The 22098-nt window shown below is 38.7% G+C and overlaps 3 protein-coding genes and 1 pseudogene across 3 annotated transcripts in view; 3 read left to right on the top strand and 1 right to left on the bottom strand.

Annotated features, from left to right (window-relative positions):
- The window catches only part of LOC110046798 (hemicentin-2-like), a 297824-nt gene that overhangs the window by 165546 nt on the left and 110180 nt on the right, over positions 1–22098 (top strand). The window lies entirely within an intron of this gene.
- LOC149114215 (uncharacterized) lies at positions 2178–3020 on the top strand (annotated as a pseudogene).
- On the bottom strand, positions 7700–15514 carry LOC149114214 (putative ATP-dependent DNA helicase Q1). The gene is made up of 4 exons (XM_089287340.1): positions 15464–15514; positions 8791–8975; positions 8405–8496; positions 7700–8220 (listed from the first exon to the last, which is right to left on the bottom strand). The coding sequence occupies exons 1-4, from the start codon at positions 15512–15514 to the stop codon at positions 7700–7702; spliced, it is 849 nt and encodes a 282-aa protein (XP_089143466.1).
- LOC149114213 (cell adhesion molecule Dscam1-like) lies at positions 15161–19950 on the top strand. Its single transcript, XM_089287628.1, has 3 exons — positions 15161–16600; positions 16753–16820; positions 19708–19950. The coding sequence occupies exons 1-3, from the start codon at positions 16225–16227 to the stop codon at positions 19948–19950; spliced, it is 687 nt and encodes a 228-aa protein (XP_089143754.1). The 5' UTR covers positions 15161–16224.

The following is a 22098-nucleotide window of genomic DNA, read 5'->3' as shown; positions in this document are numbered from 1 at the left end:
GCTGATTGAGGAAATTCTTGGCCAGCAATTACTGGATGATATTATAGATGTCTCTAAGTCATCTCTGGAGAGCAAGATTTATTATTCTTCTCAGGCATTCGAGAAACTTATGGATCTGCTGGCTGGTTGTGACACAAGCAACATCAGCAAAGTAGATCTTAAAGAGGCTAAGTGTAAGCTGCTCAAGGAAGAGCCAGTGTCTTACAGGTAAAACTGATGACTTGAGTTTTCTGCGGCTTTTCTTTGAATGTCTATTCCCCGCAAAAATCCACAATCCGTGCGCTTATTAAGGCCAAATCCGTCGATCCGAAAAACCTAGTCACCCCCTTCCTTGTTCTTTTCAGAGAGCAATTCTTACTCTATACTCTATTATAATTTCTTTTATGATATAGATAGGACCCTTTATCATGAGCCTCTGGCTCCGGGGACTGGGAGACCACCCTCTGTGTAATTTGACATGAAATAAAATTGTTTTATCTTATCCTATCTTATCTTATCTGCGCACACTCTGATTGGTCAAAAAACCCATGTTTTATCAGAGTATAAAGCATAGACAAAGCGCGTTTTATTCTATTTTTTTTGCCTATATCATAAAGCAAGTGAACACGCCTAAGCCGTGTATTACACTGTGATAAAACACTCTGGACATTCGAGAACACTTGAGAAATGCAGAAAACACTTGCCTGCGGTTCGTGTTTTCTACATTTCCCTCGTGCTCTCAAATGCTCGTCGTTTTTTATCACAGTGCAATACACGGCTTAGGCTTCTCCACTTGCTGAAGTAAATAGCCAACTGGTCTGCCTCCTGCCAGTTGGGATTTTTGTCAAGTTTCCGTTTAATTTACAATATTTGTTTGCTTTTGTCAGTGTCTACAGCAGTGCTAAACCACTTCGACTCTTAAATTAAGTGATTTATTTATTTTGTTTTATTTCATTTACAGAATTGTTGCTGACAATCTTGACTTCAGTCTCTCAGCTAGAATCCAGACCAGTAAGTTTCGGAATCAGTCAATTCATTGGACACATCACCTGGCTATTCGCGATAGGGTTATACTAGACCCCAGCTCAGGCCCATCTGTCTTCCCTATAAAAGGCCAGTGCAAGATTGCAGATCTAGAGCTTTCGGAATTACTACCAAATGTAGAAAGTAACCTTGCTGTGGAGAGTGATTTTGTTGTCTTCGTTACACGAATGGTTGTAAAGTTTGTGCCAGCTTTTACAATGTTCAGGGATGTAGTCATTCACCATACTCCTCACCAATATAGCCACGAAATGGCCAGAAAGTCTGATGTGGTAAGAATTATTTGTAAAATAGGACAAGAATGTTTTTTTTCAGAACCTTACCATTTTATTTACCCAGTATTTTACCAACTTAATCCATTACCTTGTCCAGTTTATCAACCTTACACTTCACAACAAAAATGATTGATAACTTTATAAATTTTATACATTGTAAAAATTCATTCAGCAAAGTTTAAAGGTAAAAATAAAGCAACCCATGACTTAAACAATTGAAAAATAATTGATGTAGTAGGTAGCCTACAGCAGTTGCAACTGGTGTCTCAGTTCACAGGTATTCAGTAGATTAAAGAAGTAGTTATTTGTTGTGGAATACATAATTATGTTAATTTAGTTGTTTATTCTCAATATATTTGAAGTGTTTCCTTGGTTTGGAATTCTTCAATACAAATATTTCTGGTGAGATGGCACAGTACTTGATGTCTGTCCAAGAAAGGTATGTGCCACAACTGACCCAAGGTGATAGCAAGATGATTCTTCAACCAATCTTTTTGGATGGTGACCAGTTAACTGAGGAAAGGGCTAGGAATGTTCAGTGGGTGTTTCAAGATGATGATGATCAGTTTGATAGACTAGGGGGGTTGGATCCCACTCATGCAGACTGGCATGCCAAGGTCAATTTATACAAGGTAAAAAATCTGTCATTCCCCCTTCATGTTATTATCAGATGTATTGTCATCATCATCATCATCATCATCTTATGCCTGAGATAATTGGAGAGAGTTAATTTTCTTGTCTGGATTTTTAAATAAAACAAATGGATGACTAGTATGAAGGTTTACATCAAATTTTAAAAAGAAAGAGGGTATTTTCAGGATTCCTATATTTCTATGGAGAAATTATGCCAAAAACTTTTAAGTGGTCAGCGGTTGATTGGTCAGCGGTTGGTGTACAAGATGGCGGCAATTTTGTGAGCTCTGCCAAAACTGTTGTATCTTCAGTATTTTTTTATGTTATATGTTGTTCTAGTCGCCTTAATCATGTCAGTAATTACAGCGGAGGCTTTGGAAGCCATCCTTGACAAAAAAATTAGCACCACTGAATCAGAAAATTGAAGATGTTAATCTGTCCATGTCCCTCATCAACGAGAAATACGAGCATATGCTTAAGAAATTCTCTACCTTTGATGAAGAGAGGAAGGAACTTACTAATGTGAACCAGGCCCTTAAAATGGAGCTTCAAGCGACCACTAAGAAACTGCAAGATTTATCTACGGCCCATAATGATCTAGAGCAGTATGTTCGAAGGGAATGTGTGGAAATTCGTGGTATACCACTTCCAAGTAGCCAGTCAAAGGAGGATACAAATAAAATACTTCTTAAAGTCGCTAACCTGATGGATGTTGATATCGAAGATCGAGATATCTCCATAAGTCACAGACTCAGGAACAGCGAGTCTTACAAAGGGAAGGGTAACAAATGCCCACCAATTATTGTCAAGTTTGTGCGAAGGATAACCAAGGATAAGTTTTATAAAGCCCGAAGGAAGTTAAACGATCTTTCAACTAAGGATCTTGGTTACCCAATTGCCCAGAGAATCTTCATCGCAGAGAGTCTCACCCAGAAAAATAAGGAGCTCTTCAAGGAAGCTTACTAAGTGAGGAAGGACAAACAGTTCAAGTATATTTGGACTTCTTCAGGGAAAATATTCTTTCGTAGAAATGATACCAGCCCTGTCCTCCCAATAATGGGCATGAATGGCCTTGTAAAGATCAAGGGATGAGCTTACTTTTCATCGCATTCTTCATCGTAACTCAAGTCATCTCCCAGCTAAGTATAGCTTATATATTAAGTTTACTTTATGAATAGTAATTTACAAAGTAGGACCCAAGAATATAGTCTATTAACTCGCCTGGATATAAGCTCATCAAAATCAAATATACCTTATTTAACCAGATCTGATATATATCTACATATGCCATGTGAGCTAAACTTTAACTATTATACTTCTGAAAATTTTAATAATGACAATGACAATGACATTATTGAATGCTTTAATGGGAAAAATTCCTTCTCAGCACTAAATTGTAATATTAGGAGCCTTTCTGCCAATTTTGACAACCTTGTAAATCTGTTATCTGAATTAGCCTTTACATTTTCCTTGATAGGTCCCACTGAAACCAAAATTAAACTTAATCAAGATCCTATAGTAAACATTACGTTATCTGGTTATCATTATTTATCACAAAAGCTCAACAAGCTAACCGTCTTCGATCCCGAACCCATGCCAGCAGCTATTGACTTGTTTCAGAAGTTGAAGGGAGACAAGTTCTTTTCGAAGATGGATCTTAGCAAAGGATACTGGCGAGTTACAATACCAGAAGTAGATATTCCTAAGACGGCCTTTGTTACCCCAGATGGTTCCTATGAGTTTCTGAAGATGCCTTTCGGCATGGTGAATTCTGCGGCTACACTGAAGCGTGGAATGAAGAAATTGCTCAAAGGCATGAAGAATGTCGAGTTTGACTGGGATGATATCCTGGTCCACACCCGTACATGGGAGGATCACCTTAAGATCCTCCGAAAGCTGTTTAGGCCCTTAGCTCAAGCTGGCATGACGATTAGACCGAGCAAGTGTATCTTTGGTGTTGACAGCATTGATTTGCTCAGCCATCAATTGCAGCAGGGTTTAATTGGTCTCCATGAGGATAATGTCGCCAAAATCAGAAAAGCTTCGAGACCAACAACCAAGAAGCAGGTTGGTTCCTTTATGGGACTGGCAGGATATTACCGAGATTTCATCCCAAACTTCGCTGCTGTTGCAGCTCCCCTTTCTGACCTTACACGAAAGGGTCAACCAAGTAAAGTGGAGTGGGGTGACGCCCAGGAGAAAGCCTATCGAACCATCAAGATCCTTCCCACTAGTGATCCAATCTTGCGACTACCAGATCCTGAAAAGACCTTTGTTCTAAGAACGGATGCTTCAAACTACGGGATCGGTGCAGTTCTGATACAAGAGCATGGAGGCAAATTGTTTTCTATCTGTTACGTAAGTAAGAAGTTGAGTGATGCAGAGCTTAATTATTCTACGATAGAGAAAGAGTGCCTAGTAGTCGTGTGGGGTATCAAGAGATTCCATATGCATCTGTATGGTGTGCGCTTTGTACTACAGACCGATCACGAGCCTCTCAAGTATATGAACAGTGCAAAGTTCACTAACAACCGGTTGATGTGGTGGGCTATGTTCTTACAGAGTTACAATATGAAAGTGGAAGCTAATAAGGGATCAGACAACGTGGGAGCTGATTAATTAAGTCGAGTGCTGGAGTAAGCTCATTGCTGGAATAAGTGTATACTGCCTATCCACATAGACAATTTTTGGTTGTTATGCAGAAATTTTGTAAATTTCTTCTCAAAGAGGGGGTTATGTTACGAAAAATTGTCTAAGTCAATTTCTAGAACAATCTAGAACCGGATGTCATTCAGCCGTGACCGATTTGTATAAGAACATTCCAGAACATTCTGATCCTTATGTAATTACTCAGATTAGAAATTGTGTCAAACTACTTAATTTAGTTCCAAATAGAAGTTTCTAGAACTTTAAGCCTCATGTATATTAGAGCGAGAGGTTCTGCTGTAAGAGAGATTGATTCAAATTTGAAGAAGCTTAGTGCTGTAAATTCGCGAAGTTACCTTACGGAAATAAATTAGTTTGTTGCTCTTACCGGCGATCCTGAGTTCTGTCTGGAGACAACCTTGCTCTACAGCAATACTCGTAACACCCACCTTTGCTGAAGATATCATCAAATGCTTGTTATTTTAAGATAGGTTATTTGAGAAAAATAAACGTCACGCTAGTGGCCTTATTTACGCCAGAAAGTTGTTTGCTCACAGTGTTTGCTTAACTTATTAAACGTGCTTCAGCAAACGAGCGCGACGAGAGCAGTCCCCAAACCCTTCCGAGGAGTAAAATGGAACGAGATAAATTGTTGTTTTCGCAATAGTAAAGGTACCAATTAATTATAATTTCCTTGTTTATTTTCTATCTTTTTAATTCAGGTATCACCAAAAGCAGCATGGAAGTGAGTTAGTTACCACTAGTAGTAATGCAAATGATGCCACAAATCCAAAAGAGAAGGAAAGCAAGGAGGATTATAAATTCAATTACCACAAAGCAAAGATGCGCTTTGGCCTCCTTCTAGCTGACCTCAATGATTCCATCCGCGAGGGGGATGGAAAGCGTCTCGTCAATTTGTACAAAATTGCGGTTCTGCTGTACAAATACCATGGCCATACAAAGTATGCTTATACTACCCTCCTGTTCTTGACCAAGGTAAAGTCAGTCTTACCAGCAGAAAGAGCAGAAAGCTTAATTGCAAACAGATTTTGCAATAACCATGGCAAACCTGGCAAAAACATTTCTATGGATTTGTTCCTTGAACACGAAAACAAATCTGGTAAGTCCTACACTGATCTCTTAGGGTCCAACTTCAAAGAGGAGTCAGCCCAAAGAGTAGCCAGGGCAACCGGAATCAGATTTTGTTTAGTGTTGATGTGGACTGCAAGGAGTCTAAAGAAGTCGCCAATCGATCACAAACTGATCCAACAGAAGCTGTTCAGCAAGTCGAGGCTGACCTGTTAACTCAAGATGTTTTTATTTACACTCCAGGGAGAGAGGGCTATCCCTCCTTTCCAAAAATTAGTGCTAACCTTGTGCGTGGTATGGACTATAGGGACTTGTACCAATGGATACGAACCAGGCGAGATAAATGGGCTAAAATTTATGAGCATTAATTTTTTATTCTCTTATGGTCTCCTACATGAGAGATGAACAGGTACCAATAATTTACAGCTTGTTGTTTGTTATTACGAAAAATTGTTATATTTGCCATAAATACATGGTGCACCGACAACATGGTAACAAAACTGTCTGTTAACAAAAGTGATTAATTTTTGGATCCAATTATTTATAAGTGGTTGTTTCTAGGTAGCGTAAACTGCCGCTTAAAAGCCCTGGGCTTATACAGCTTTGTAAGGGCTTTTAGATGGGCTTATAAAGGTGGTGTGGGGGGGGGGGGGGGGGCTTAGTTTTTCATACTGGTAGATAAGCTTTAAATCATAATAAAAAAATTCAAAACAAGTAAAGCTAATGGAGTTGGGGCTTGTATCCAGGGGGGCTTAAAACCGATGTATTTTCTGGTTTACAGTTAGGTGGGCCTATATCCTGGGGGGGGGGGGGGGGGGGGTTAAGTGGGTTTTACAGTACACAGGTATAATTAACAAAAAATTGTTTTAGTTAGCTTAAATACATGGGGCCCAACAGGATGGCGGTGCACAATCTCGGTTCACAGTTTGTTAGCATAAGTGAATCAATTTTGCATCAAATAATTTACAACTAGTTATGTGTAACTATAGATGTAATATAGTAACAACAAATTGTTATATTTAGCTTAGTAATACAAGGTCCCCCAAGAGGATAGTTGTGAACAGTCTGTGTTTAAAGTCTGTAACAAAAATGAATCAACTTCTGCTTCAAATAATGTACAACTCGTGCGTAATACCGAAAAATATGTTATATTTAGCTTAAAAACATTCTGCCCGTCCAGGATTGCCGTTCACAGTGTACTTAGAATCATTGATTTTATACCTCGAATAGTTTTGGATACCGTGAGAAAGCATGATAGAAAATAACAAATATATGGTACAAAAGTATGTAATAACTGATTATGTATGAATTACAGATAGTTGGAAATACACATTTTCTTCACTCCATTAAAAATGACAAAATTCTGGATTTTCACTGCCACTGTCTGAACTGTCAAAATATTTCTCTAAATAATGGCTGTTGTCATCTACATTGGATTCTGAGTCAAACAATAAACTATCCACTGTGGAAATTAATAACATTGTCATCAGCTTCAGTGTAAACAATGTCTCCAAATATATCTTGGAAAATGTCTAGAACAAAATGAGCATGTGCAGTAGAGAAAACTGGGAGTGTTGAAATAATATCATCCAAATTAAAAATACTGGCAGCATTGCTAACTATCTCCTTGATAAGTTCATCCGTAAAGGCATGGGTTGATCCTAACAGTGTTGTTGTACCATTGTTCAAAAATGATTGAAACTCCTTCAATGCCTCCTCCAATACTGATTCATCTTCTTTGGAAATTACCCGTGTTTCCCTTGGCTGACTTTCCTTTGCACATTTTGCAAATGGAGTGTCCTCACAACTGCAATCTTCATCATCGCATCTGCATAAGGTTTTGCAGTTTGAGCAGCAATTGTGCAATGGGGATACACTCTCAACCGGTACATCAAGTGCTGCATAAAAGCTTTTCTTAAGCAGTCCTTTGTTCTTGCAAAATTCTTAACGGCAGTCTCGCATTGTGCTAGTTTTTGGCCAGATGTTATAACAACATTATAAGTCTGCTTCCCATCCCGGCCAGCACGACCAGATTGTTAAACACGATCAATTATGCTCCGAACTGGGCCCAGGTGGATCACGTAGCGAACATCAGGAAAGTTCACCCCCGTGCCTAATGTTGAAGAAGCAAGCACAATCCGGACATTTCCAAAATTAACTTTAAATAAATCCACTACTCTTTCTTTGTACTTCTTTAACGTCATTGAGTGAAATATTCCAATTATTCTGTTAGCTGGTGTCTTGGGCTGGCCTGGCACAAACACATGATCCTGGAGCATGCGAAGTAGGTAAACAAACACAGCTGCAATTTTATTGTATGTGTTGCAGAATATGATAGTTTTTGGGGTAGAAGGTCCCTGTTTCTTTGCAAGGTCTACCAGCCACATCGACTTGTCCAGTTCTTCTGCTTTTTTCACCAGCTCCACATGGTACATTATGTTTTTCCTGTCAGGACTCACCAGTATTTCTTTCGTGTTTACACTCATGCATAGCAGCTTCTTTATTTCGCCTGCCAACTTTTTGCCAGCTGTTCCTGTCAAGGCCAGTATTGGTGTTCCTGTTAAAATAAAAAAAAGTTTTGATAAGTGCAGGAAATTAAAACCTTTCTACTGTGTGTGAGAAGTGTGACCTCAATGTATTTCAATGGCTCCACAGGCAATGCATAAATGTCATATCCTGCATAGTTGGGAAGTCGTTCACGTAAAGGAACTAAAACAGTTAAACAGGATCATGAGCCTTACCTTGTTTGCAAAGTGATCGAAGTGTTGCCAAATTACCATAATCTTTTCGGAAGGCAGGCATCCGTTTGTTTCTCTTCGTTTGATCGGTCCCCCTGACAGACAAAGAAACAATCATAAAAGAGGTAAACAAGAAGCGAGTACATGAACTTTACTACAAATTGCACAAATACATCGACCAACACACGCTCTCAATACATCACCGAGAATATATAAGCTCAGTCTTTATAAATGTAAGTATATCTATTTTTTAAATCTTACCATGATTCGACCGTGTGAGATTCATCGACAAATACCATTTCGATTTCGGGTCCTTCGTGCTCAGATTTCAACAAATCTTGGAATTCTTTTGACAGGCATCGCTTGGCAGAACAAAAATGAAGCGGCACTTTCGTTGGGAAATATCTGCCATGCATTTTGGATCGTTCTCCTTCAAATTAACGGCAGGAAGGCCAAGCTTTGTCAGCTCCCCGACTTGTTCCTCGACTATGCTGTTGAGCGGCGAAATCACAAGAACGCTCGCATTCGAGTTTGAGGATTGCTTTGCCAAACAAAACACTTGATATATCAAGCTCTATCCGAAGCCTGTTGGCAGAATCGCGAGGACATCATCGCCTGCGAGAAGCGATTCCAAAGCCCCGATTTGCTCCGGTTTCAAGGAATCTTTGTTCGGAAATCGAGATAAACAGTCCTGTAAAACGTCACCCATCGTAATTATTGAAGCATTTCGAGTGTTGACGACCCGTTGACATCTGGTTGTCAACGCTCCGGCATTAGCCAATCATATTTTTGCGTTGTGAGAGCAACGCATAATTCAAACTCTTGGGCTTAGGCGGTAGTCCCTCCTTTGGCGTTCTTCTCGCCCCCAGGATCTCGCGCAGCCGTTCTTCTCGCCTCCAGGATTTCGCGCGGCCATTTTTTTCTCGCGGTTTTTTTTCGCGTCACGCACGACGGACTAAGCGAAAGAGGGACTACTCGTGAGTGGGGGACGGCCAAAAGCGGATGACTCGACGGGATTCCAATTTGGCTTATGACAGATTACACACGGGCTTGGTAGATGACGAGAACCGATATTACAGTTTTAATAAATTCCTGGAATGAAATGACACAAGATCATTTCGCACTGTCATTTGGTCAATTTTATTTCCATCACATTTTAACGTTCAGTCAGACAACTTTAGTTGCGTCTTTGATAAAAATCTTATGCCTACTAACTCGTTTATTATTGTCAACAACAATGACGCAATACATAATTAATTGTAAACATTTGCCATCTTTCATGGGTCTTAATATAACAAACATGCTGTCATGGGAAAATTTAAACTGACAACACACACGATAACGAAGTCATAAAATTTGGTGGTTATAGCTCGAATTGTTTAAAAGCTTGACCAAGTTCCAGCCAAAGTCAAGACAGTCTAAACGGCGGTAGCGCAGTACAGCTGTTACCACCTTCATCTGTGACTGCCTGACTAAACTAATCCATGATTTTAAGCAATTATCGAAATAAATTCAAATATTAATATACATATATATATATATATATATATATATATATATATATATATATATATATATATATATATATGTCTGGATTTATGAAAACGGTGTTAAAGACTGAATCAGGCGTTTTTTGATTTTTTTTTTTTTTTTTCTTCATTTCTTTGTTTTTGTTTTCTGCTTTCGCTATGACAGCAGCTTGTAAATCTTACCTAGCATGAAATGTAGGAACTCCTTGCCGCATGTTTCATTTATTTAGGTATTTTTTTCATTATTTATCGACCCTCCCCCTCCCCCCCCCCCCCCCCGCTTTTTCAATTTGCGTTAAGTTTAGCCCAGGCTACACTCGCCTGAATTCAGTTCGCGCGGTGACTCTGACAAGGAGCGACCGATTAGCGTTCTGTATTTGCTGTCTAAAGGAAGTCTGCCCGAGGACATCATTAAGTCCAATGAAGGCCCAAGTCTAACGATTTGCTAGTAAGCGTCGTCCATTATCGTACCTGAGGCGGGCCTGAGGACATGTGTAAACTGTACGGGTCACATTTAGTCCCGTAACAGAAGGCCGTTTGCCCTGTGGCGATAATGTTGTGCTTGCTTTAGACAGCAAAAATCTTTCGCCACATCAATTTAGGGCTTAGACGTGCAATGGACTAGACATTTCTAGCTGCTGTTGGCGTCATTTGCTTTGAACTTTGATGTAGCTAAAGACTTAGAAAAAAAATCTGTTGAAATCTGGATGTGCCATTCCGCGCTCGACAAAATTGAAGTACATCCGGGACATTGCTATTTGCGAGCAAAACATGGCCACGAGGAGAGAGAAGAACATGAGTTCAAGCGCTGATCGTGAGTAGAATTTCCTTGTTTTATCAATTTTAGGCGTTCTCGGCTTAGCTAAGTATCAGAACTGTCTGTGATTCGCTAGCGCGGAAGAAATTTATTTGCGTGACTTCCTCTCGATAATTGACGTAACGACAACATGTTGAGTGTTCGCTTACTGCTAACTATGGCCTAGTTTGTCTGAAGTTCAATCGATTCTCGATGTAGGAAGCTCTTGTTCAGTCCATTTAGGACGATGCAGGCCTTTAGAAAGCGATAGATTAGCTCTCCGCCGCGGTTTTGATATCTGTACGTTCGTGTTGATTTAGACTCCAATTTCATGTTAAAAGCACTCTTAATTAAATTGTACAATTCATGATTCAACGAAAAGACGGTGAATTTAGTCTTCCTGGCTTCAAAAGGCATACAGGAGAGTTATTTGCTGTTATTTGAGCTACGATAAGCCTCGTGGAAAGCTAGCTCTAGGACAGAATTGTAGCAAGTTAGATTATCAGTGACAAGTCAAATTCTATGGCTATGTTTTTGCGAATCCGGTCAGATATTGAAATGAAATGTCACGTAACGGCTACTTTTTGGCTGAAATATAGAGGTAAATAACCGATTCCACTGCTTACCATGCTCTTGTTAGCGTGACTGGCTAATTTAACCCACAGTAAAGACATAGTGAGGTCATTTAGGTGAAATCGCAGAGGTTAAGCCTGTCTAAATTAGTGCCGCGGCGAACCAAATGATCAATTTAGCTCTAATTTAGTTTTGTTTGGCTCGTTCGACTCATTTTGCAGCGACTTTAAAGGCTTGTATAGGCATGGTATGGACTCTATTAAGAGTACACGAGGTAGATAGCACTCTCGGTGCGACATGGCCATATTTATGTACATTTTCTAACCGTTTTTTCAAAAACATGCCCGCTATTTTGGTGCAAAGTCTTTAACACGGTTTTCATAAATTCAGACATATATATATATATATATATATATATATATATATATATATATATATATATATATATATATAGTTAAGTGTAAGATGAGGCGTCATGAAGCAAACTTCTAACTGTTCCGGCTTTTAATGTGACGTTTCGGCCTTCGGCCTTCTTCAGATTGGCACAATATTTACAAGTTAAAAAACAAAACGTTAAAAATCCTCCTATATGATGAACAGTGGTAGCAAGACTTCAATTCCTCGTTTTATTGCGACAACGCTGTTTCGTATGGTCAAAGAATGACCACAATCATCAGGCAATATCAACGAATGACCGTTGAATTTCACGAACTGGCAATTAAAAGCTAACTTTAGGCTGCTATGAGGTATAAAAACAGTTGCTATGATATGGAAAAACAGATGCTATATGGCATTGAAAAACTGGCAATAAAAAGCAGTTGCTATGGGATTTAAAATCTGAAATTACGTGTTACTTAAAGATTGCGTTACTTGGTCACAAATTTCTTGAGTAGGTATCTGTTTCTGTGGGGGCACGCACTTGCTAGTTCGTTTCGCTTGTTTAAAGTACACAAACTCTTCTTACAGATAAAATCTTAAAAGTTGTTGTCACTGACTTAAAAATCTTAAAATAGACGTTTCGACTAAAATACTATAACCTTCTTCAGTGATGAAATGAATGTTAATGGCGTCTAAATGTAAATGAGATGTTTATAAGAATGTGAGGAGCTCGCTAGGGATTATTTTAGCGTTTTGTAAATGTCTGGAATATGCGCGTGGTCATTAATTGAGTTCGGTTCGCGAATGGAATGCCACGCTTCCAAGAACAATCTACGCGACCACAAGGGACAGCGGTCTATGACCTTGACATTATTAAAATCAAATGCGTGGTTGTTTTTCATACAGTGTTGCGCCAAAAGAGAGTTCTTGTCACATGTGAGGACGGCTCTTTTATGTTCTTTTACTCTGGATCTCAGTGCTCTGGATGTTTGACCGATGTAAAGTTTTTCACAGCTTTTACAATTGATTTTATATATGACACCAGTTGACAGGTCTTGATCAAATTTGTCCTTCGGTTTCTTCAGGATCGAACCAACCGTTTTGACGGGTTTATGAGCAACATTTACGTCGAATTGTCCCAAAGTTCTTGCAATTTTTTCAGAGATTCCTTGAAAATATGGCAAAGTAACAAAGCCTCTGTGGCTTTGAAGCTGATTATTTTGGTTATTTCTGATTATTTTGATTATTTCTGATTATTTTTATTATCTCTTTTGGCGCAACACTGTATGAAAAACAACCAAGAATTTGATTTTAATAATGTCAAGGTCATAGACCGCTGTCCCTTGTGGTCGTGTAGATTGTTCTTGGAAGCGTGGCATTCCATTCGCGAACCGAACTCAATTCATGACCACGCGCATATTCCAGACATTTACAAAATGCTAAATTAATCCCTAGCGAGTTCCTCACATTCTTATAAACATCTCATTTACATTTAGACGCCATTAACATTCATTTCATCACTAAAGGTTATAGTATTTTAGCCGAAACGTCTATTTTAAGATTTTTAAGTCAGTGACAACAACTTTTAAGATTTTATTACTATGCCTGACTACAACTACAGTATCTTCTTACAGATGATCACAAATTTCTCAAAAAGACATAAATTACATTTGTTACTAATGTTGCTATAAGGTCTGCACTGCTTGATGATTCTCCACTTGATGATGAAAGGTTTGTTGTTGTCTTTGAGTGTCCAAATGTGTTTAGATAGCTCAGTTTCGTTTCTCTTGTTTTGGTGTCGAAAGGATGCTGTGTGATTCCTGTAGCGCTCTTTAAAATTTGTGGCGAGGCCCACGTATGATTCTGATGATGCTTGTGTTGTGGTTGTGGCTTGGCAAACTACATTTTTGTGCGGCATTTTCCGTCCAGTGGGCATTGGTCTTTTTTTCTGCAGTTGCATTCTTTGACGTTTGTTTGTTTTGACCTAAATTTTCAAACGAAATTGAAATACAATGCCACGTGGAAGCGGAACAATTTACAAACCATAACAACGCTGACACTTGATATTTTTATTGAAAACAGCTCACGTTTGGTCGATGGATTTCTTAATTCTTGTAAACGGCAGAAGAGTTTATTCGTTTATTATTGTATTTAACTGTTACCCGCTGACTGGAGAGTGCCTGTGTGGTAAAGTCGTCACAGAAAAAAAAGAAGTACGACGTCTTCTAATTTTTTTACCCGTCAGAAATAATCACATTCGTCGAAATTAAATAACACTTTCAAACTGTGGTGTTGAGCAATTTTAAGACGTTCCAGGTATTGAGGCATGTCTAACATTTACCCTTACTAAACACGTCCTTGACTTAATACGTGAGCTAACATTATTATTGTGGAAATGTGAAAAACATTTGCATACAAATCTGTCAGACGGTTATTAATGAGCGGAAGATAATTGTTAGAATCATGTGATCGACAGAATTAAGAACTAAATGCACGCTAAAGGGAAGAAGGCTGCCCATCCAGTTCCTAGGATGGATTTCAAAGCATTTTTTCCATTCTTCTTCCTTGTACCTCTCGCTCAGGCAGGTTAGTTGTTTTATGCAGTTTCACGACGAATGCGCTACATCATTGTAAGGCGTTTTGATATTGTCAAATTTACATCGATTATGTACTTGTGTGAACGACGGTATTTCTGACGGATTATATATTGCCTCGTAACTTTTGATGAAAGCTTTATTGGTGTCGGTGAGCTTCCGGGTCCGCCAGTATAGTGTATAAAAAGGAACAGAAGTCCCCGAAGAGGACATGTGGTTACTGGACAGTATAACTAACTACAGTGGTGCAAAAGCAGTTACGGAGTTTTGGTTTTATTGCAAAGTATTGTTTTAAAATTTGACTGGTCGAAATATATGTTTTCTACATCAGTATACGCAACATTAGGGACCTTGATATACGAGGACGGGAAGGTCACGACGGGACTGGCACTGGACGCGGGAACCTGTCTCGTCGTATTGCCAAAGACAAAATGCTTGGGAAGTGTATTTTCAACATTTTCATATAGGACGGCGACGTCAATAGCTTGAGCTTCATAAAAGCTTCACAAAACCAATGAAACTCTTTAGCTTCTTTGCAAGGAGCCTGGATTCTGTAGCCTGTTTCTATATTTAAATGGTTATCTCCTGGGTATTTCTATGCAAGACATGCGTCGACTACGATATACATGTACAAAGTGACAAACTGGCCTAAGCGCAAAGTGAAATGAAATTCATGCTAATGAATGTTGATTCACGAACGATATCTAAACTCAAAGTAAATCGGACAAAAATCCTCGAGAGAGTGTCATTCAATAACGTTATGTGGAGAGCCACTGGGTGTCTAGCACGAATCAGCCACGCTGCAAATGTTAAGTCCTGCCTCAAGCTGCGGCCTTCCGCTGATTAGGATTACGGCTCCATCTTCAACTCTAATCGTTCCATCATCTAATACATTGTTTATTTATTTATTAGTTTTTACTTTTATATTCCAATGTCGCATGTAGCTTCATTCAAACATTCCGATGGTGCATTCAAGAAAGCCTCTTCGATAATTGAAAGCCTTAGTTGGAGAAAATCTCTTCCAAATGGAACAGGCAAACGGGCGGCTCTGGGACCAAACGCTATGTTTAATATGTCTGACATTTGAAATCGCCTCTACTAGATGTTCTGAAACAGATATCACTCGTGGTTTTTCGTGAAATGATGTCATCTACAATCTGCTACTCGTGGCAATACCAACAACTACTTGTACCTGGAACACTCCATTTCGTAGAGGAACTTTATAACTATTCTGCTTAGCCATTTTAATTTATTTCAGGCCACGAGAGTCGGAAGTAGGTTGAATTCCAATTAAATTTATATGCTCTGTCACTGACTATGTTCAGAAGGGTTTGTTAGAGCTTTTCGTTTTTCGCGCCCTTTCACAAAAACCAACACTTCTAAATTCCAATTTGCTCTCTAAATATTCCATGGTTGCTCATTCTTATTCATTTGCAATTCAACTTCATTTTACTGGATGTTTGATTAACTGCAATAATTGCAGTTGTGCCAGAAGAGACAATAATTAGTGTGTAATAACAGTCGTTGAACGAAGACAGTGCCTGCTGACATGCCAGTACACTGCTTTGCCACCGGTGTTCGAAGTGCAGTGGGAAAAAGATGGAACTGTGATAGCAAGAAATTATAGTGCGGAAAATAGTGAATCACGAGAGACCATTCCTCAATACAAAGATTACCAATTCAAATAAAATTGTGAGGGTTTTTGTTTCTTCTAGGACTCTTAGTTCATGGTTTCTCAAAGCAAAACACGCCCTGAATAACAACTGATTTTGTATCTGATGAAGTACAAACGTCATTAATAACGAGACCGTGATATCATCAGTAAAAGTGAAAAAAAAAAACTGGTTTTATTTGTTTGCCGAGACTAATTGCCAGTAGAAATTTCAGAACATTTTTCTTTTCACTTGTACCTTGTACCACTTGTACCTATTTCTACCTTTTGGGTAATTGCTAATGAGCTTGAATTGTACATTTGAATGGTTGTTGAGAAGTGTATATCTAATTAACTCTACAGTGGGACCAAACCCACCATTGAATGTGTCAGTTGACTCAAAGAGCTCACGAGTGGTGAATATTTCCTGGATTGCTGATTTTGATGGGAACAGTGTAATTCAGAACTACACAGTGAAGATAAGTAGAGATAATGAACAGTTTGTAGATGCTCTCTGTCAAGGGTCCCTATCAGATAGTTCCTGTGTGGTGGTCAGTACAAGTGCTTCTCTTGGAAACCTCTCACCTTGGACATTATATTACTTTAAAGTGTTTGCAAGAAACATGATTGGCATTAGTGATGAGAGCTCTGTGGTGAATGCTACCACAGATGAAGAAGGTGCTGTATGCAAACAATGTAGTTGTTTCAATGTTTACGTAACATTTGTATCATCCTTAAATTACTCAGGTGCTGATATTTTAATGATGAGGTGAATCAGTTCAAACTTTTGTTACTGATTACTAAAGGCATGGTGTAATTCCTTTTTACAGTTCCAAGTACTGCTCCAATCTTTGATGTGACTGTTGTCAATTCCACTGCCGTTAATGTCTCTTGGCAGGTATTGTAATGATACACGTATTGGACTAAGCATGAGGTCTAAGTAAGGTGACTGGGTCTCAAGTTAGCCTTTTTGCATGTTACCCTACTGAAATACAGTTGAGGTTCATAATCACACAAAAAAGGATGAAGTCAACATCCAGCCATCTTGAACAAAAAAAAAAAGACTAAAATGGTCAATTAATGATGGCATTACAGAAGAACACCATTAATATAGGATATGCAGTGGAATCCCGAGTTTTGGAACCTTTAAGGGAAACGAAAATTGGTTCGAAAAATCGGAGAGTTCAAGAAATCGGGGGTAAAATTACAGCTTTTGACTGAAGAGGGGAAACGACTTTCGGTTCGAGTCATCGGGAGGTTCGAAAAACTAAGGGTCCGAGAAATCGGGATTCCTCTTTGTAGGATATGATTTATCTTGTGTGCCTGTGTAGCTTCCCATAATTAAGTTAACTTTGCAGTGTTTAATTCCGACTTGATCAATGCCATTTGATGGGTAGCTATGGAGAAAACTGTTTGTGTGGAATCTCACTGAAGACAGTAGATCCTCAATTAGGACAAAAATAAATCAGGTTGACCCAAATATTTAGTTGTTTGAAAGAATAAAGGCTTCTTTCAAGTTGAGGAGCATAGAGAATGTCGGCAATATTTTGTTACGTGAGTAATGAATTAGCGCTCTACAGCCCAGGCCAATACACTAAATGTTCCCTCGTGGACAGCGAATCACATTACATGTACATCAGTGTTTCACATGGCATCTTGCAATCTCAGTCTTATTACTGAACAGTTCAAACAAAAATCCCAGACATTGAAAGTACTTTCCGAACTCCTGATGTGATTGACAATGATTGCTTGAAACAATTGACCTGAATTGATATGAACCCTGCACAGAACCCAAAGAAACCTCAGCATGAGATCCATCATGCAATATTTAAGTCTGCTATTGGTGTATGTGTTTATTACAAAAAAATCACTGTTCGTGTTGCCATGTTTTTTCTCAATGCTTTTCATTTCTTTTTATTATTACCGTATTTAACAAATAAAGAAACCTCCACTGTGCTCTGTTCTAGCTTGTAAAGCCATCAGGAAGCAGTAGAGCGCGAAAGAAGTGCAGGGAAAACACGAGAAATAATCGAGTGCTTCCCCTTCTTCTATCGTGTTTCACCGCTTCTTCCGTGCTTTACAACAGAACAGGGCAAAGTCAAGGCTTCTTTATTTGTTTTATGATAAAGAATCCATTAATTTTCCCATACATTCAGCTAATCTTTTCAACCAAACTTTATTTTCCAAACGAAGAAAAGTGGCCTGCATCTGTTCTCTGAAGAAGCACGCTTAAATAAGCCAATCACAATCCTTATTAGAATTTCTCAAATAATTTCATTGTCTAATGAAAATGCGAAATGCTGAGCCGTATTTGAAAGGAGCCACAGTTATTTACGGCTTCAGCAAGATTGCCCGAACTAACGTCAAAGTTGAAAAGACGAAACCGCTCATATCGTTGAAAGCTTTTTTATTGTTGATTACATTCATCAAGGTGATTCCTCAGAATTGAATTGGGCATCCCTACTTCGCACGATTTTCGCGTCACGAGCACGTGTACATTAGCGTGTGCACATACAGTACACAACCTCGAGAGATTTCCTTAAGCTAAGCCCGACAGCGAAATAAATCTTCGTTTCTTCTTATATTCTTTATTACGTAATTGCGACGTGTAATTTATCATCTCCAAGAGAAACGTTTTTCAAAAAAATCGTTCGGAAGGAAAATATATACAGCTAAAAGCGTGCACAAAACCGTTACATGAGGATGCAAATTATGACCTTGAAAACAACGTCTTCAGAACGTTTAGAGTCGATTTCGTTTAAAACAGTGTGAATGTTCCAGAAATTGTATATTACATTGTTCCATATGGTCGAGACTTTCTACTTATTAAGTTTTTCATGAAATATTTTCCGCTACCGAAAATGGAACGTAAACCGATGAAATAACGCTCATGATTAGGCATAAATGGGGTAAGATTGGCCCATCATATCGCTTTTGCGAGCATGGTGACCTATCTTTTTATTGTATTTTTTTGAAGCAGTGCTTGGTAGGGAACGTTCAGAGAAAGTTTTTTGAAACAAAAACAAACGTTCGCCAGTTTTTATTTCTGAGGAATCACCTTTATGTTACAACCATGACAGACTGCACACTGACGGGAAGGTATTTTACATGAAATCGGAAAGGTTTAGAATTATAGTACCTGCCTGTTCAAAACTGATGAATTCTTGAAGAGTGGGATTAACCTGGTTTGCTAATGCCTACTGTTCAAAACACATTTTGTTGCGCTGGCGCGTTGAAGGCATCTGCACAAGTTCATGCGATCTGGAATTACCGGGATAAACAACGGTCCTAGATTAGTCATCCTGAAAGACATAGGCAGGCGAGCTCCATAAACTTAAACGAAACCAATATTCGCTAATGCAGCGACACAATGTGCAGTAGTTTTCTAAAGTAATTATTTTAATGGATCGTTTATGATAAACTAATGTGTTCCACTATCTATTCACGGAAAACGTGTGTACCAAAGTTAAGGATTTACAGTGTAGTTTCGTTTTTCAGGTTGCCTTCGTGAAAGTTTAACTTAAATTGTCCGCCAAATATTAAAAAAAATATATACCTAACACCAAACTGATTTCTTTGTTGTAATATTAAAAAGAAACACTTTTAAAGGCGAAATTAATTCGTGAGCGGTCAGTCCATCTTAGTGGTCCGTATTGCAAAATTCGGACCATTCAGGAAACCATTCAGCATTTTCCGTTTCAATGCCATGTTTTAACAACTCATGTTACTAGTCTTGGTTGTTGGTAACTTTGAGTGGTATATTGTTATCAATGGTCATTATTTAGGTGCTGACGAGAGAGCAAGCCAGAGGAGAAATCTTGGGTTATTACGTTTTGTACAACATAAAATGTAATCCAACATTGGCAAATAGAAAGGTTGATGGAAAAGAAACCGCTTCGTACGTGATATCATCCTTAAAGGAGTTCACCTCGTATGAGTTTGCTATGCAAGCTTTCAACAGCAAAGGGGTCAGTCAAAAGAGCTCAGTCTTGGAGAAAAGGACAAACCAAGATAGTAAGTTTATCTGATTTTGATATTTTGTTATATCACACATACAGTAATATTGAAAGTGAAATTTGCTAAGGCAAGCCAATTTTCCCTCAATTCCATGCGCTGTTCGTAATTGATTGGCATGCTGACTCAGTCAATCAGAATCTCGTAGTTATATCATGGATAGCGGCAACAGCAACTCATGTACTGTGCTCCAGTTCTTGTTTTCAACCTTAAATTACAATCAAGGTTTAAATCTCAAGCGTTGATTGGTATATATTTCAAAGACTAGGTGAATCAATTTGATTGGTTTGCATAATTAAAACGTTTCAGCTTTTTTGCTTTATAAGCAAGAACACAAAACTTCCAGGACCAGGATATAAACCCCATATAAAGTTTTTGCGATATGCCTTAACTCATTGCCTCAACCGGCCGTGACGAACGTTCGGCCTTTGTTCCGCTACTGACGTCACCGCGTTTGACCAAAATTGGCATCACTTATACAGTACTCAAATTCTGCAGGAGGAAAAGATCTTTCCAATGATAACAGATCAGAGGTTTCGAGACCATTGATCCAGAAATATGCACGAAAATGCTCAGAAGTTTGAGCAAAAAACTCGGAACATAATTTCCCTCAACTACACTTGGCTACCCCATGGTAAGAATTTTCCGTCTCGATAGTAATTTCTCGGGAATTCTTGAACTGGAAGCAAGCCCAGTAGAAGGCTAACCACTGCAACAAAAAGATAAGAAAAGGAGAAAAAAGGAAAGGCGAAAAGAAATAAAAAGCCCGAATATCCTAAAGTCGCAGGTTTCTGCACATGCCCGAGGAAAAATGTCATAGAGCCTGATGCTATTGGAAAGAAAGGCATACTGTCATGTTGCAAATGTCTTTTTGAGTAGATTGCAGCTAATTTGGCTCATGTCCAGACTAAAAATGTCCGAAATGCCCCAAAAATGCATTTTTGGCAAAAAGTTCCGCGTTTCAATGGGTAAAAGTTCTTAAAGTAGTCAAGCTTTCGGATTCAGCACACTTTTGGAATGGGTACAACTTTCTAGGGTCGTTACGTTGACCTTACCATGATAAAGATTTATACATACTCTTTTGAATCATTAATCTTTATTTTAACTAGAAATTGTGTCAACTGTAAACTGAAGATACAGAGAACCGCTACATAAAATTGATTATTTTGTGTCATTGCAGACTTTAGATCTTCCCGTAGTTTCAGGACTTTTTCTTAGTGTTTAAGCTTTAAGCATAATATAGAAAGAAGAGGTTTATTCTTAGTTTTAAGGAGATGCTGACAGTTCTGAAACTAAAAGGACAAAGCTGATTGAAACCATCAGACAGCGGAGCCTAATATGATTATTTATTAGGTGTTTTCACTGGTTTTGGGGGATTGCTGCTTCCAGAACTTTCCTGGGTAATTAAAGTAATTTTAATGGATCTTTCACTCCTCACGGGAAGATATGAACTCAATTAACTGACCTCGCTCCCGATGTGTGGTTTCCCGATGTGTGAGCTATATAGCTCAGTTGGTAGAGCATCGCACCGGTATCGCGGAGGTCACGGGTTCGAATCCCGTTGAAGCCCTGATTTTTTCAGGCTTCTTCTTTCCAATTGCTTAAATTGGAAAATTAACTGCGATGATCATTCTTCACTTTCTTTTAATGGATCTTTTCAGCGATCCGGCGGTCATTTTGAATTCTGTTCATCCCAATACCCTATTGGGATGCTTTGGGGGCGAATACATATTAATTTGCCCCCTTAGAATCCTACAATAGCTATTTGAAACCGTAGAATTTAAAATGGCTGCGGTATCGCCAAAAAGGTCCTTTGTTCAGTTCTTTCTTTGCTTGCTTGTTTCCTTGATTCATTCTTTAGCCATTTGCACCACACTATTGCGTAATTATTTCAGACTTCCCTAATAGCGTCGTAATAGCGTTCTTGTTGTTTCTCTCTTTTTTTTCTCTTCTTTTCCTTTCTTTTTATGTGAGCATTTGTGCTCTCTTGCTGATCTGCAATTCATTTTCATTTAACACTGATGTCCACTGGCTGCCTGGCTCCGCTAGCCCCTATGATTACTCCAGGCAGCCAGTACTCTAATTTTCATTATCGATATTTTTGTACAATTAGTATTATAGTGTGAGAGAGTACAAATAAAGATTGTTAGAAAACAGTCCTA

This window comes from Orbicella faveolata, unplaced genomic scaffold (genome assembly GCF_042242905.1).
Source record: "Orbicella faveolata isolate gen_17 unplaced genomic scaffold, um_ofav_v1 contig_14, whole genome shotgun sequence".
Lineage (NCBI taxonomy): Eukaryota > Metazoa > Cnidaria > Anthozoa > Scleractinia > Merulinidae > Orbicella > Orbicella faveolata.
This window is presented reverse-complemented; position numbering and strand designations above follow the sequence as displayed.